Genomic DNA, 14,135 nt, shown 5'->3' on the forward strand with positions numbered 1-14,135 from the left:
CTCCAGCCGTCCAATGTTTTCCTGGTGATTCATTGCCGCTGACATCAATGACAGAAAAACCAGAGCGATGGAAATCTATTCAAATGTGGTGAGGCTCAATTTCCCCTTTCATGGGAGAACTGTGGATAATATGTTGGACCCAGACCAGTAGGGGGTAAAATAGCTTCATCAGTCTTTTCAAGTCAAAGTGAGGTGGAGGGAAACAAGTGAAACGCCGATGCATAACACTGACATTTTTTAATAGAATTCATTTATAACAAATGGAACTTGTGTCAGCAAAGAACTGATTTTCATACACTTCTTTCTCCACCAATGTAACCTAAGTAAGAAAATAAAAAGCACTCCTTTCATTCAGAAAAAGAAACATTTTACGCTTACAACTAATCAGAGGTAATTGTATGATCTTTTTAACAAGCCTTTTTTTTTTTTTTTTCACAATTTCATTATTTAGTTTTTCAGTCTATGCATCCAGACGAGAGATAGATAGAGAGAGCAGAGAACACAACGTTTATTTCTGTTAATGACACTCCAAGCTTGAATGGCAAAGCCACGAGAACAGATGGTTGTGGGACAGATTTTTTCTGAAATCATCTGCTGGAGTAACCATGGCATCGGGATGGATGCTCTTTTTCGCCACAAACTTCTTCTTTTTTTTTTGTCTTTTTCAATAGTTGATACCTTTTTGTGTTATTTACATACACACAAAGTGAACGTTTAAGGAGATCTTTTTTTCATAGATGGGTTCAAGTAATATATTATTGGGTTTAGAATCAATAGGGCGGTGCATAGTACAAAGATAGAGAAAGTGCAAATCTTCCTACCAGGCCAGCTTCGGCCATTCTGCAATGTTTCACCATGCATATGAAAAATCAATAGGAAAAGAAAAGAAAAGAAAAGACTGAGATGAGAAAAATAAACATGTTGTGAGACTTTAACATTTGATCATAATGTAAAATTAGTCACAATGAAGTTAAATAATAGTACTTTTACATCGCAAAATTATGGCAAAATAATGAATTATGCGGTCGACAATAACACATAGCTGCTTGAGTTGACAAGGGAAAGAAAGCACCTGGAATGCACATCCACAAAGCCATCAAAGAAGTTACTGAGAAAATAAAGACCAAACAAAACCCTTATAGTCTCTAACTGTTATTTTAAAAAAAATGACACGACACACCGGATTGTCAGGATAACAGAACCGATAGACCGTTTGTATTTCTCTATAAATTGTCTTTCTAATGACACACATGAAGTCTTCAATTCAAACCTAAGGCATGAGGAAAAAACCCTTCAATGATGACATGTGCATTAGGCATTCTTTTCTTTTTTAATAAACCAGTTTTTACTGGAGTTTGACAAGCCATTTGAGGATCTTGATACGCTTTACTCGACTGTTGTAAAATGTGATCTCAGTCACAACTTGTGACAAGCTAATTAATTCTATGTCGGGCCTTGATACATTTACTGATGGACTGTATCCTGTCATCTCATCCCAAGCTGCAGCTTAGAAAATTTTAAATAATATTTTTTTGTACCTATTGTGTTTTCTGTAGAGGTCAGTGGTACTGTATACAAACTCTTTTATTCTAATTCACTCAGCCACAATAAGGCCACTGAAAATGAAATATATGAGCTTTGAAATGTTCTTATTTGCATATATAATCTCATCGTGTGACAATGAATACTAAAAGTAGGTAAATAAACTATACAGTTACATTGACACTAAATGCCTAGATTAGTCAAAGGATACATTAACATGTTAAATGAAACATTATAAAAACAGGCATAAATATAAGGCACTCTAAATGCAAAATGAAAAAAAAAAGAAAGAGTCATTACTGCCCAATGCTTGAAAGAACCACAAGAAGGTGATGTCTTTGTACCTTGCCCTATTGTGTGGTGCGAGTGGTGAGAGCGGCTGTGTGACACCTCTGCCTCTAATTAAAGAACTGTATGAGAGCTTGAAAATTGCACCAGTGATGCTTTGACTGGCACCTGACATTCCCACTCCCATACCTCACTTGCGGGGGGGGGGGGGGGGGGGGGGGGACGACGACAACAATGTCATGAGTGAATGACACATCCACATAAAACCCTATCTAAACACGCACACGTATTTATTGCACAAGAAAAGATGCACTGAATCAGATTACAATTTTGTCCTGCTGATGTGCATTCCAGTGAAAAAATCTCTTCATTTCCCCCATTAGCACACAACTCTAAATTTTGAAGCTTTCGTAGACAAACCATATTTTATATGCTTTTTACCCATAAATGATATACTTTTATCAATATGTTTTTATATTGTTATATTTATAATTTATTATAGATATATTTATTTCTATCTGTACCATATATTTCTATTTCCATATACATTAACCAATTCATCTGGCTCTCTCTTATCACCATTCTAACAAGGAAGAACTGAGATAATCGGTAGCAGCAACTTCATACTTTGCTCATCCCTGTTGATTCCACAAAGCCCCAGTTTATCTTATGGGAGTAATTAAGTTACCATGTATGAAACCATGGACAATAAACAGAGAGAAAAATCAAGACCAAAAAATAACTCTGACAAAGTTACATTTTGGTAGTGTTCTGTGCACTAAGTGCAACAAAATGAGGGGAGAAAGAAAAAAACAAACAAAAACAAATAACGTAAGCGGAAAATATTCTCTGCAAAATAGAACATACATCATAACAGTTCTACAGCTTTAAAAAACCAAACAGAACTTTAACGTAAGTACATTTTATCACTTTTTTCCCCAAGCGATAAATTTGTGTAAAAAAAGTAAATTCACACATTTCAAAAAAAGCACATCAGCTGTATAATAAAGTACTAAAAAACTAAATCAATAATTTTTCATTTATTTCATAGATCATTTTGACTTTCCCCCTCTTCCAAAATTTGATGACGAACATTGTGACGGGAAAATGAGAATTTATTCATTATTACTTTAAGTCTGTCTTGCTGTTGTGGACCAAGCATTGTCTTCTTTAGCGATGGTTGTCTGTGTGTACTTGATTGTGAAACAGATTTTTTTTTTCTTCTTTACAATGTGCATCAAGTCCCCCCCCCCAATTCCGTGTGACTCCGCTGCCTCTCGTAATGGTTCATAATCACTGATGCATTTCTGCCGATGTCATTATTGTTCATTTACTTTTTTGTTGTGTTGGTTTCATTCAGTTTGAATATGAGCCCCCAAAGATGAATCCTTGAAGCAAAAGAAAAGGTAATTCCGTATGATGCTTCAGCAGTCAGGATTCCCTCACCCTGTCTCCAGGTGAGGTTTTTTTGGGGGGGGGGTTGGGAAATACTTGGTCCTCCAGGAATCATCTTTTTTTTTGACAAGTCATGTCGCACATCCAACACTTAATGAGTTGTTAGCAAGGAGTTAAGGAGTACTTTCTCAAGCAGGAATTTATGGCTCAGAAGAGAGGCTCGCTGGGTTTTCTTTCCAAAGGGCCCTCTGCTTTTTTTTTCTTCCAATACTGGGTCTTTTACGTTGCATAGTGATCAAAGCTTCCCAGGTACTCCAAGCCGGCTCTGTAGCAGAACTGGTATTGATCCTGGAAACAAGGAGGAGAAATCTTTAATATGCACTCAGTCGCCTGCCTGATTCTCATCATCTGGGTCCATTGTGCTTTAATCGTGACTGTTACGAGCCTAGATATTCCACGTGAAATCTCTTCTCTTTCCTTTTCAGTGAACCAAAACAGTTGGTACAGTCACTGAATAACATAATTTTAACCATATTTAAACAAACATGCTTTTCAAAACTTTAAAGAAAAATTAAGTGGGATGGTGAAGAAAAACAGTGAAAAACAGTGATTGTTATGAAAGATGAGATGAAACCGCTGTGGAGAGCAAATGGATGGTCTTACCTCCTAAATTAATCATAAATTAAGTTAATCATAGTCTTTAACTGAGGCCTGACTAAGTGAATCGGTTCTGCAGACGTCTGCTACTGCCCCGGTATAGTTTGAGTTATATTTTCTTTACAAGTCTGGTAAGGAGGAGAGAAAAAAACCACAAAGCGTCTCACCTCTGTCTGCACCATCGCTGGTCTCTGTGTCCGTAACATTTTCACTGTCTGAAAAATGTCTACTACGCCCTCATATCTCATTCTTTCCAAGACGATGCTGAGGGTGATGAAAACTCCAGTTCTACCAACGCCCGCGCTGTGCAAGAGAGAGATCCAGAATGTAACAAGATCCATTATTTACTCAACATAGCTTATTCTAAAGCAAAACAGTATACCGGTATACCAATTTGATGTACGTGTGCATGGTTTCTATTGCAATTTGTTTGGTTGTGGTCACACCAGTCGGTCACTCACCTACAGTGGACTGAGATTGGCCCATCTTGGCCGAATTGCTCTTTTGTTTTATGTACTTGACCAATGAAGTCGATGAAGCCCTCTCCTGATTTTGGCACTCCTTGTTCAGGCCAGTCAGTGAACTGAAACTGCCTTACTGTTCGTGACTGTCCGTCCTGGGAAAAGAGAAAGAAAAACACAAATTGAACATCACTCAGATTGGAAACAAAAACAGAACCAGAGATTAGGAAGTTGTTATCTTGACTCTAGACAGTTAAACCGTGGCATTTAATTGCATTACCATCTCTGTCATAATGATTCACACCTTTGTGGGGTTTACGGTGAAAGTCAACATTCTTGAAAAAAAAAAAAATGGGGGGGGGAGCACAGGGGCCAAGTTTAAAGCATTAGAAAAAATGTTTGGATATCAGAGATGCCTGTCATTTTACCTGAATGTGTTGAACTGAACACTAAAGATGCAATTTCCTTTGATGTGCTACCCCTCGACAGGGTGCTTGGAGAATCGACTTTGAGGGTGTGCATTACTTAAGTGATATTGTATCCCCTCGATAAGGAAAGCAATCCCGTTGACGAGACAGTGAAACGTGCACTACAAAGGGAGCCTGCGCTATTTATCTATGTAAGCCTTTGATGGAATTAAAAACTTTAGCGGCTCAGTGCTGCCGGCATCACGTTTGTTTCTTTTTCACGTTGACATGTGTCATAAGTTCTGCAAATATTGGTTTATGCTTATGGTACACTTAAGGCCATAGTTTGGTATAAACAAATATTTGAAACAATGCCAACGTTTTTTGATCTACTGCTGCAATGTTAAATCCAAAGTGTTCTCCATCCAACACATTCAAAAAAAGGTTGTGTGAAACGATGTCTGCTCAGGAACATTTCATTATATAATCCAATTTTTAAAAAAATCCAATTGTACAAATTAATATTCAATTATGAAAATCTAAATTAAAATTGTGGTACAAATGCAGCACTACCACGGCTGTCTACCTAGCAAGTTCAGACTGGGGTCACAGAATCCCTTTTGGGTTGTTGTTTTTTTTTCGATAGAGAATGAACTGTGCAGAACAAGCAAATAATTCATCACCACCTTGGCTGCAGGGAGTGTGATTTAAGCTCCAAAAAATCTGAAAGTTCACATTGAGAAATACTTGGAACTGATGGAACCTACAGTTAGCCTTACCACTCCAGCAACAGCAACCTGAGGACATATCTCAAAAATATGCACCCAGGGGGAGGAAGGAGGCCTGATATCCTGATGGATACTCAACCCAAACAGCCATATCTTGAGTCATATTTTGCACCGTAATGTGTAGGTATGTAGATCTTTTAAAATGCATGTTTATGGTGAAACAAATATCCAAGCATTGTTGTATTGATTTTGCCCTCTTATCGGGATAATGAGCATAAACAAATATCCATAATGGTTTTTGAAAGAAAAGAAAAATCGAATGTAAAATCTTTGCCTGTAACGTTTTTCCAGTTTTGACAGCGCCACTGCTTACCCTGGCATCAGTCACTTTGAACTCTCTCAGGATATACTGGGGCATGTTGTATTCGGCCATTGGGTCCACCACAAAGTACTGGTATCTGGCTGACCTTTCTGCTGGCCAGTACTGATGGCATTTTTCCTGCAGGGAGTGAAAAATGGAATACCACAATGAGCCAAAACATTTGCTTCATACACCAGCTTCATTGTGTCAATTCCCAGAAATTGTCTCATTGTGTTCTCATGGTTGAATTGATGTATGGTATTTAATATAAGACTGCAGACTGCCTCTGCGTTCTGTTGTCGGTAGACAAAGGCGCTTCACGTGCCCAAAAAAAAAAAAAAGGGTATGCATACCCTGCCCATTTCTCTAAGCTTGGTGAGCATAACGACGATAGTAGAGTTGTGCTCCCAGAGCATTCTCCAGAAGTCCTCTGTGGTCTCCGCCAATGGTCCTTGCGTGGCAATGTAGGCTTTCTGTTGCCTATGGGAATGCATCAATTGCATGACAAAAAAAAGGTGTGATACAGCATAGGAATGCATTTGGACTCTCAAATCTCTGTGACTAGTTTGAAGTTGAAATATACACGTCAAAAGAGCCAAGACTGACAAAAAACATGGAATTTTCTCTTGCCTTGTATAAATCCACTGACACTATATCAATCTGTGCCTCTGACATGCAATGGGTGTCAGAGTATCTTAGCACTCACCTGTACCCATCAATGAAACTGGCATTGATGTAGTCGGAGCCCTCAACTCCTCGAATGGGCTGAAGACACACTCGTGTGGACTCGTATGGCATTATGTTGACAAGGCGGTTCTTAAACTTGTTGCAGGGGAGATTGGCACTGATGAAACGCGACGTATGGGCTTTAGTGTTGGCTAAACGCTGTGTAGGAGAAAGAGAAAAAACAATGAATATATTTTTGCGTACCAGTGTGAGGTAAGAACCACTGACATTTTGGTGTTTGTTTGTTGTCCTTGGTGACTGACTGTGCAACACTTAAGGTGTATAATACATGATAAAGATCTGAATAATCCATACCATAGTAAGCTGAACATTGGGTGATGGTATCTACACTACTAATGGTACTGTGGATAATTATTGTTTTACACCATAAAGTATGGAAATGGTATCAAAGTGATTACTATCACATTGTGCCTAAGCCAAAAAAAGAAAAAAAGCATGTTATGATGAAAAGACCGGGAAATGGATACCCAAGTGTGTCTGGACTGGACCGAAGTGCCATTTAATCTAACCTGCTTATCGTCTCTTCATGGAATCAGCATCCATCATAGAGCAAGAAAGTAGGTGCGTGACAAGCAAGGCAATACCATGCATACAAGCAACACCACAGACTGCAAAGGGCTGAATAGGGTTGGCGGTGCCTCTTATTGTAAATGCAGAATATATTGCTCAAGTCCCTCTGGAAACTGTTCTGTGGTGGGGAAAACCTGTGTTTGGCGTTTTAATGTAAACTGAGACCCCTGTTACTCAAGGAAAGGCAGCTATGGGAAGGGGAAAACAGAAAGGGGGAATTTATCCTATGTTGCGTTATACAAGTGAGTCAACTGAAGGGAATAGAGAGGAAACCACAGGCCCCATGCTGTCTAGTGGGCCTAATGGGAAGGGGAAAAGAGTTCAGGAGCCATACGGAGAATCTGTGACATCAGGGCCCGTGTGTGACTTGAGACACAGCGTGCCAGTTTGTAAATTCTTGTTACTCGTGGAAAGCTGCCTGAAAACCTTACGTCAGGCATTCAGATTGTTGTGGGAAACAGTTTTTTTGGAATAAATGAACAGTTTGTACCTTGAACTCAAGTTCCATGCCAGTGACATTCTCTCCGCCCTCTATCTGCGTCAGTTTCTGGATGTACGCGAATAGGTTTCTGGCGGGTACTTCGGTGGTGCCGCAGTTGACGGCCTCCTGGAGCGCGTCGTGTATGAAGACGTACTGGTCCTCTGTCTGCACCATGTAGTTGCGCTGGGCACGCATTAGCGTCACATGGCCATAGATGTCCACGGTCTTCTCGTGCTTGATCCGTTCCATCATGGCGTCGATCACGATGAAGCAACCTGTGCGTCCCACCCCAGCACTGTGATTAAAACAAGATCAAGAAAGGAAGCATGTTATGAGGGGGTGTTCTCAGTTGTAGCTTTACAAGAGAGGTTCATTTCAGATTGTACGCATACATTTTCCGAAAAATAAATATTTCGGAAGGTCCCTGATCTGACACATTTGTGCTTCTGTATTAAAACCTCCATACATTAATACAACACTTCTAGATAAACCCCTTTTCTATCACAAATCATTCACACACTGCCAGCACAGCCGTCAGGGGCAATTTTGGGTTCAGTATTTTGCCCAAGGACACTTCGACATGCGGACAGGAGGAGCTGGGGATTGAACCACTGACCTTCTGGTCTGCTCTATGCCTCCTGAACCGATGATTGGCAGTCCAGTAGATGCAAGTGTCTTTTCTGAACATGTACAGGGCTTTGAAGAACTCCCAATTTCTCCAAGTGACGAGGCAAAACTGTAAACTCCCTGCGCCAAGTTTGCTGTCGTAGGACGGACCATTTGGCTTGGGATGTAATTAAATCTGAAGTGGCACTGTGTGGAGAAGAGGGCTCTGGCAGTCACAGCCTTCAGTGGGCTCAGTGCTGGCTCTGCAATCTAGTCTCTCCCCTCCTGGACCCCACCTGTGCTCTCCAACACATCAGGACTAATCACTTATGCAACGGCAACATTTAACCTTTACCTCGCGGTTCTGAAGAGTGCCACTACAACACGTGTGGATAACGTCGCAGTTTTTGAGAGTATGAAATTTTTGTTAATGTGCTGGGCCACTCCGCACATGCAGCTGACTTCAATTAATGCCATCATATTAGCACAGTGCACCTAACTGGCCTGAGAGCTTTACAAGAGGCACTGAAAGGCAGGTCTCTGCATTAAGATTCTCATCGGCACATTTTTACATCAGGTAGGGAAATGCACAAGTGAAAAATCACTCAGACAAGGGGGGGGGGGGGGGTTCTTCCACTGTTTCTCTTTGACCTCTCCTTGCAGGCCAGCTTGAGACATGCTGTATAAATGTAACCGCCCTTTTTCAGACTGCTGACAATGTCAAAATGCTCACCCCTGCACTCTACATGTTTTAATAGCACCAGCCTCAGCGCAGATGTTTTCTGATGACAATATATTCATCATGGGGGCGACCGGGTCGGTGCGTTACATCTTGTCCGTTAACTCTCCTCCTGCATAGCCTGGCATTGACGAGACTACTCCTTGCACTTGGTACTCCAAAGTAAACGGGTTATTCAATCCATTAAGCCGACATGCCTACGAGGTGTGAGCCATGCTCTCGTGCCTCCTCCTTCCGATGAAGCATTTGTTTTTTTTCATTTGCGCTGAAGAACGGGGAAAAGGGTGTAGAAGGAAAACTCAAGAGGGAGTAAAGTTAGTCCCTGGGGGCCAAGTCTGGTTAATGTGCCATGCTGCGCTGGAACTGTGCTGCGGATGGAATAAAGACACGTATGGGAGCCATTGGCTTTAACAAATGATTTGATGATCACTCTCAAAATGGCTGACATTGGCTGAATGAAACTGAACTCCTTTTTTTGTGTGTGGTTATTTTCTGGAACAACTCTTCACAGCTCTAGGTTCAATTACAAAATGTGCATGTGAGTGAAAGGGAGAATTGGGCTGCAAAGAAATGTGAAATTGTCCTGGGGATATTTGAAGAATGAATCACTTCCAGGTCTGAGAACACCTCAGCCCTTGGGTGGGGGATGCAGAAAGCAGAAGAGATTTCTCCCTTTACCCCAGCTGCTTTCAATCTGAAAACATTTTATCGTACAGACCTGAATGTAGGAGAGTGATGACCTGCGAGAGAGTAAGTGACAGGGTGACAGCACTGAGCCAGAGAGACCGAGACGGAGGGAGATGAGGAATGGGGGAGAGAGGTGAAGGGAAGGAAGGCAGAATTGTATAGAGAGATGTTGCGAGTTATATTGAAGTTGTGTACTTTTTAACGATAGTTTCAAAAAGACTGGGGCTGCAGGAACATATATATATATATATATATATATATATATATATATATATATAACCACAATTTTTTCCTAAACGTAAGACCATAAAATGTTAGAATTGTGTCATATTCCGTTATCGACATGATGGTGTGTGAGGTGGTGCAGAAAGCCATCGGCGCATTTGGCAGTTGAAGGGGAGCTGGCAGAATGACTGCACTAATGACCTGACACTGCCTTTTCAGCCAGTCAAGACCAGCTGCTTTGGACATCGACACACATTAAGTGTCAGACTAATATGCTTTCCAGGAGTTTAGGGAATATGGGGGCTGGGAGGAGAAAAGTGCGGCCTAAAGTACAGCTGCAACGAGTCTGGAGAAGATAAAGCATGAGCAGCAGTGAAAGCAATTACAGATGTATTGTTACTAAATCTCTTGCTGTCAGCTAACCAGTCACCATTTCCCTACCCTGCCTATTGAGCACACACATAACCTCAAACTCACCAGGATCACTAATGGAGTCAAGGATAATTTGGGTCTTTCGCGTGTAGGAGTACTTCACAAAATGTGGAAAGTCATTTTTTTTTTTTTTTAAGCATGAGGAGGTTTGGAATACTGTTTTTAAACAGGCAAGAGTGAACTTTTTTCGGTTTAGCCACTTTTCCGTCACAAACCACCGGAGAGTGTTGTGTGATGATTGTGTCATGACAACAATAGGAGGACTACTCCCTTTGCATGCAACTATTCCACAATGGCAGGAAGGTGGAGTACCGAACACAATTAGAGCAGCGTTTGAGAAACTTTGTATTTAAGACAACATTAAAATGCATGTTAACAGCTATAGTTTTGTTGTGCTTATTATGGATCAACATCCGTTGTAAGCGTTGTCGTACCTTTTCTGACCATGGATCTGGTGGTGTTTTTTTGGGATCTAAAGTCCCTTTGACCTCACAATGCCTGGTTTATTCATTTGGTCATTTAGTGGAAACAACAGGGAAGGAAACACACTATAATTCACATATGTATGTGCTATATTGACAACATGTACCGTGATCTCACCTTGAGAGAAATGCTCTGCAGTAGAAACACATGACTACGTTTTGATAGGTATATTAAAATACTTTAAATACTCCTCTTAGGGGATACAATAGCCCAAAATGCTTTGTCTGATTTCAGCTTCTTTGAATATTTCTTTGCCTTGATATAAGTTCTCAGATAGATTTCTTGCACTTTGTGAGGCTTTGATGCAAGGGAATAAAAGAAAGTCATGTTTTGATAAATTGGGGCAATTTAAGTTTTTTTGTACTACCACAAATGAAACACAAAGCACTTATAATTCAGTTTGTGTAAAATAATGGAAGCTGGAACAATCTCATACTGTAACCTAAAACGAACAAGTCACATTTGAAATGTAAAGCTAAAGTCTGAATAAGAGATGGTTCATCTTTTTATTTTCACCTGCGTTTCAAAATGTGTAGGTTTAAAGATTCTTAATGGAAATCCAGTAATGTGCGAAACGAGTTATTTTGCGGGAATTCTGCAATAGTTTGAGTCTCTTGTTGCTGTGTTGTAAAACGGACATCGTTTGTACATACCCATCTGATGTTCTTCATTTTATCGTGAAAAATATTTGAATGCAGAGTAGACTAAATGAGGGCAGGTTACATCTAAGATTCAGCGTGTCCCACGTTCGTCAAAAGACTATGAAAAATCCCCAAATTACCAATTAGTGTCTCGTCCAGTTTATTTGAACAGTTCAAAGTAACATTAAGCTCGTAAGCCGACATGGAAACAAAATAACAAAAAAAAAAAATCCACATCCTGTAATTGCTTATCTGTATGTCTTTATGGTCTTCACATAAAGCGTGTACATATCTGGTAAGCATTTTTTTTGTGCACCAACTAATTAATCTATCACTCAAGAGACTGTACCATGATGTTAATTATGGGCAGAAAGTCCTATTTCTTTTGTTTAGGCCCATCTGCATGAGCATATACAGCTTTAGCGAAGTACAAAAAAAAATATGTTGATTTCTACAGTACAAAATATATTTATCTACAGAATATCTCTGCTCATCATCATCATCATCATCACTTCACACTCACACTAAGTTGGTGCATATTAAAGATGGCTCTATTTAAAATGGTGGTCTAACATGAAGAGAAGAAATGCCTCTTAGAGGATTTGGGGCTTGGAAACGACTGTATCTGATGGGGAGCCAGAGGAATTAAAACCTCCCATCTGCAGAGTGACATTAATTCCTGCATTCTGCTTCATTGTAAAAGTCAGGACTTTCAATTTGCAACTAGCAACTAGCTCTAATTAACTTCAGCATGTGGTAATTCTAATTCTGCACAAATCCCCCCTTCCCTTTTCTTTTTCACTTTCTAACACCAGTTTGTATCTGTTACACTCGCTATCAGTGTTTCTTCATTTTTGCTGTCTTTTTTCCCCCCTTTCAGTCACTTGCTCTCTCTGTGTGCGGAGTCTCAGAAGCCTTCGTGAGTTGAGAGCAGCCAGCAGTCTGTCTTATGTCTCTTTGCCTCCCTGTTGGGAGTCTGGCCGCTTGTGCGGCCGAGGGGAGTGAAGTTGGCATGAAAGTGAAAGTTATTTGTTTCAGATGCAGTAACCCAAGGGGATAAACCTTGGACTTGTGTGCTTCTGATGTGTGACACGTTAGGATGAAGGAATGGCGACGACAGGTCTGTGGGAGTGTGAAAGGAGATGTTTAAGTTTGCTGAGGGGCAGTGATACTGGCACTCTTTGTGTTGTGATGTTAAAAACGCGTCTTCAGATTTATGGGACCTTCTGTGCAGTGAGCCGATTTGTTTGCGCTACAGTGGACTACATTTGACTTCAGCGAAAGCAAATCGCCTCGAATAATCATGTCAGTCTTTTTAATGTACAATCATAATCCACAAGAGAATCATCAGACCTGAACCCGACCCTGGTCTTATCTATTTGCACCATTGCATTTTGCATCAAACATATTGCATCAAAATGATTATTAAAACCTGAATTCAACTTTGGCACCAGCTCCTCGTCTGCCATGCTGCTTAGCCCACGTTGAATTGTTTTTCAAATACGTCACACACGAAGGACCCTGTGATGTAGACATGAGGTCATTTGGCCAATCAGCACAGTCATCTAGACAATCATCGTGGTGGTTTTTGAACGGTGTGTGGATCCACGTAATTTGGGGCAGAGTGTAAATATCATAAATGTCCAAATTTACTTGAAGACATCTTCAAGATTGATCACGATACAAAACCCGGCAGAGCGCCCACTGCTATATCAAATATTTTTTTCTTCTGATTCAAATCTCTTCCAAAAATATTTGTCATTAGTACACAGATGATTGAGATATAAACCTCTAAATAGCAATGAATGTATTTTGTTTTTCATATGTATTCATATATTCATTACAGCAAATGGAGAAGAAGAAGAAAAAAAATCAATTTCATGCTTCAGGATGTTTTCATGAAATCCTGTTTCTTACCTGCAGTGTACCACCATGGGCCCCGCATCTGGAGGATTGCAGGCTTTCACCCGTCTCAGGAAGGCCAGGAATGGTGTGGGGTGCTCTGGTACCCCGTGGTCTGGCCAGGCTGTGAACTGGAACTGCCGCACCTCTCTCTTCTCACTGGAGCCATTCTGAATATGGAGATGGAGAAAGGTTTGTGTCCACCACGTCTCGCCACGACTACCCAGAAAGTTATCATGTTGCCCAAGTGGCTAAATTGCGGCCTTGGAAAGCCTCTTACTTTAAAAAGTGCAAATGTCCTGACACAGTACGTAGCCAGCTCCACTGTGTCCAGCAGTGTCACTTGGATGAGACCGTAGGTTTCTGTGGCTCTTGTGGGCCAATATTGGTCACATTTCACCTGTAGCAGACGGGAATATCACACCAAACAAGGGTCAGGCAGGAAAATACGAGGTCTTTAACCATTGTAGTTAGAACAGATTAGTCTAGATACATTTTTTGTAATTTTTTAAAACTTCAATCTGAGGTGAACTTAAAAACTATCAACCCTGTCTTTATCAGTGCACTGCTTCACATTCACAAAGATATATTATACACATTCTCCTCCTTCCTGCTGACTGGCTTTGATTTCCTAATCAATTAAATAGCTTGAGATATAGAGCCGACGGTGTCAATTGTCCTGACGTACTCGATAATTACAAAGGTAACCACAGTTTCCAATCATATTACTGCCTCAGCTTTATTGCTACTCGAGTGTACAGCTTTGTTTCCCACCAATAAAAC

The 14,135-nt window shown here is 40.5% G+C and overlaps 1 protein-coding gene across 40 annotated transcripts in view; it reads right to left on the reverse strand.

Annotated features, from left to right (window-relative positions):
* Positions 1-222: 222 nt before the first annotated feature.
* Positions 223-14,135, reverse strand: part of LOC118282529 (receptor-type tyrosine-protein phosphatase delta-like) — a 328,854-nt gene continuing 314,941 nt past the window's right edge. For all 40 annotated transcript variants that reach the window (XM_047336023.1, XM_047336022.1, XM_047336056.1 and 37 more), the window contains 9 exons: positions 13,633-13,752; positions 13,368-13,522; positions 7,647-7,932; positions 6,546-6,724; positions 6,193-6,319; positions 5,852-5,977; positions 4,344-4,498; positions 4,050-4,185; positions 223-3,573 (listed from right to left, as the gene is read on the reverse strand). In XM_047336023.1, the coding sequence (XP_047191979.1) occupies positions 3,505-3,573; positions 4,050-4,185; positions 4,344-4,498; positions 5,852-5,977; positions 6,193-6,319; positions 6,546-6,724; positions 7,647-7,932; positions 13,368-13,522; positions 13,633-13,752 (1,353 nt within the window). In that variant the 3' untranslated portion in view covers positions 223-3,504. The remainder of the gene's footprint in view (positions 3,574-4,049; positions 4,186-4,343; positions 4,499-5,851; positions 5,978-6,192; positions 6,320-6,545; positions 6,725-7,646; positions 7,933-13,367; positions 13,523-13,632; positions 13,753-14,135) is intronic.

The sequence above is a fragment of the Scophthalmus maximus genome, chromosome 12 (assembly GCF_022379125.1).
Source record: "Scophthalmus maximus strain ysfricsl-2021 chromosome 12, ASM2237912v1, whole genome shotgun sequence".
Lineage (NCBI taxonomy): Eukaryota > Metazoa > Chordata > Actinopteri > Pleuronectiformes > Scophthalmidae > Scophthalmus > Scophthalmus maximus.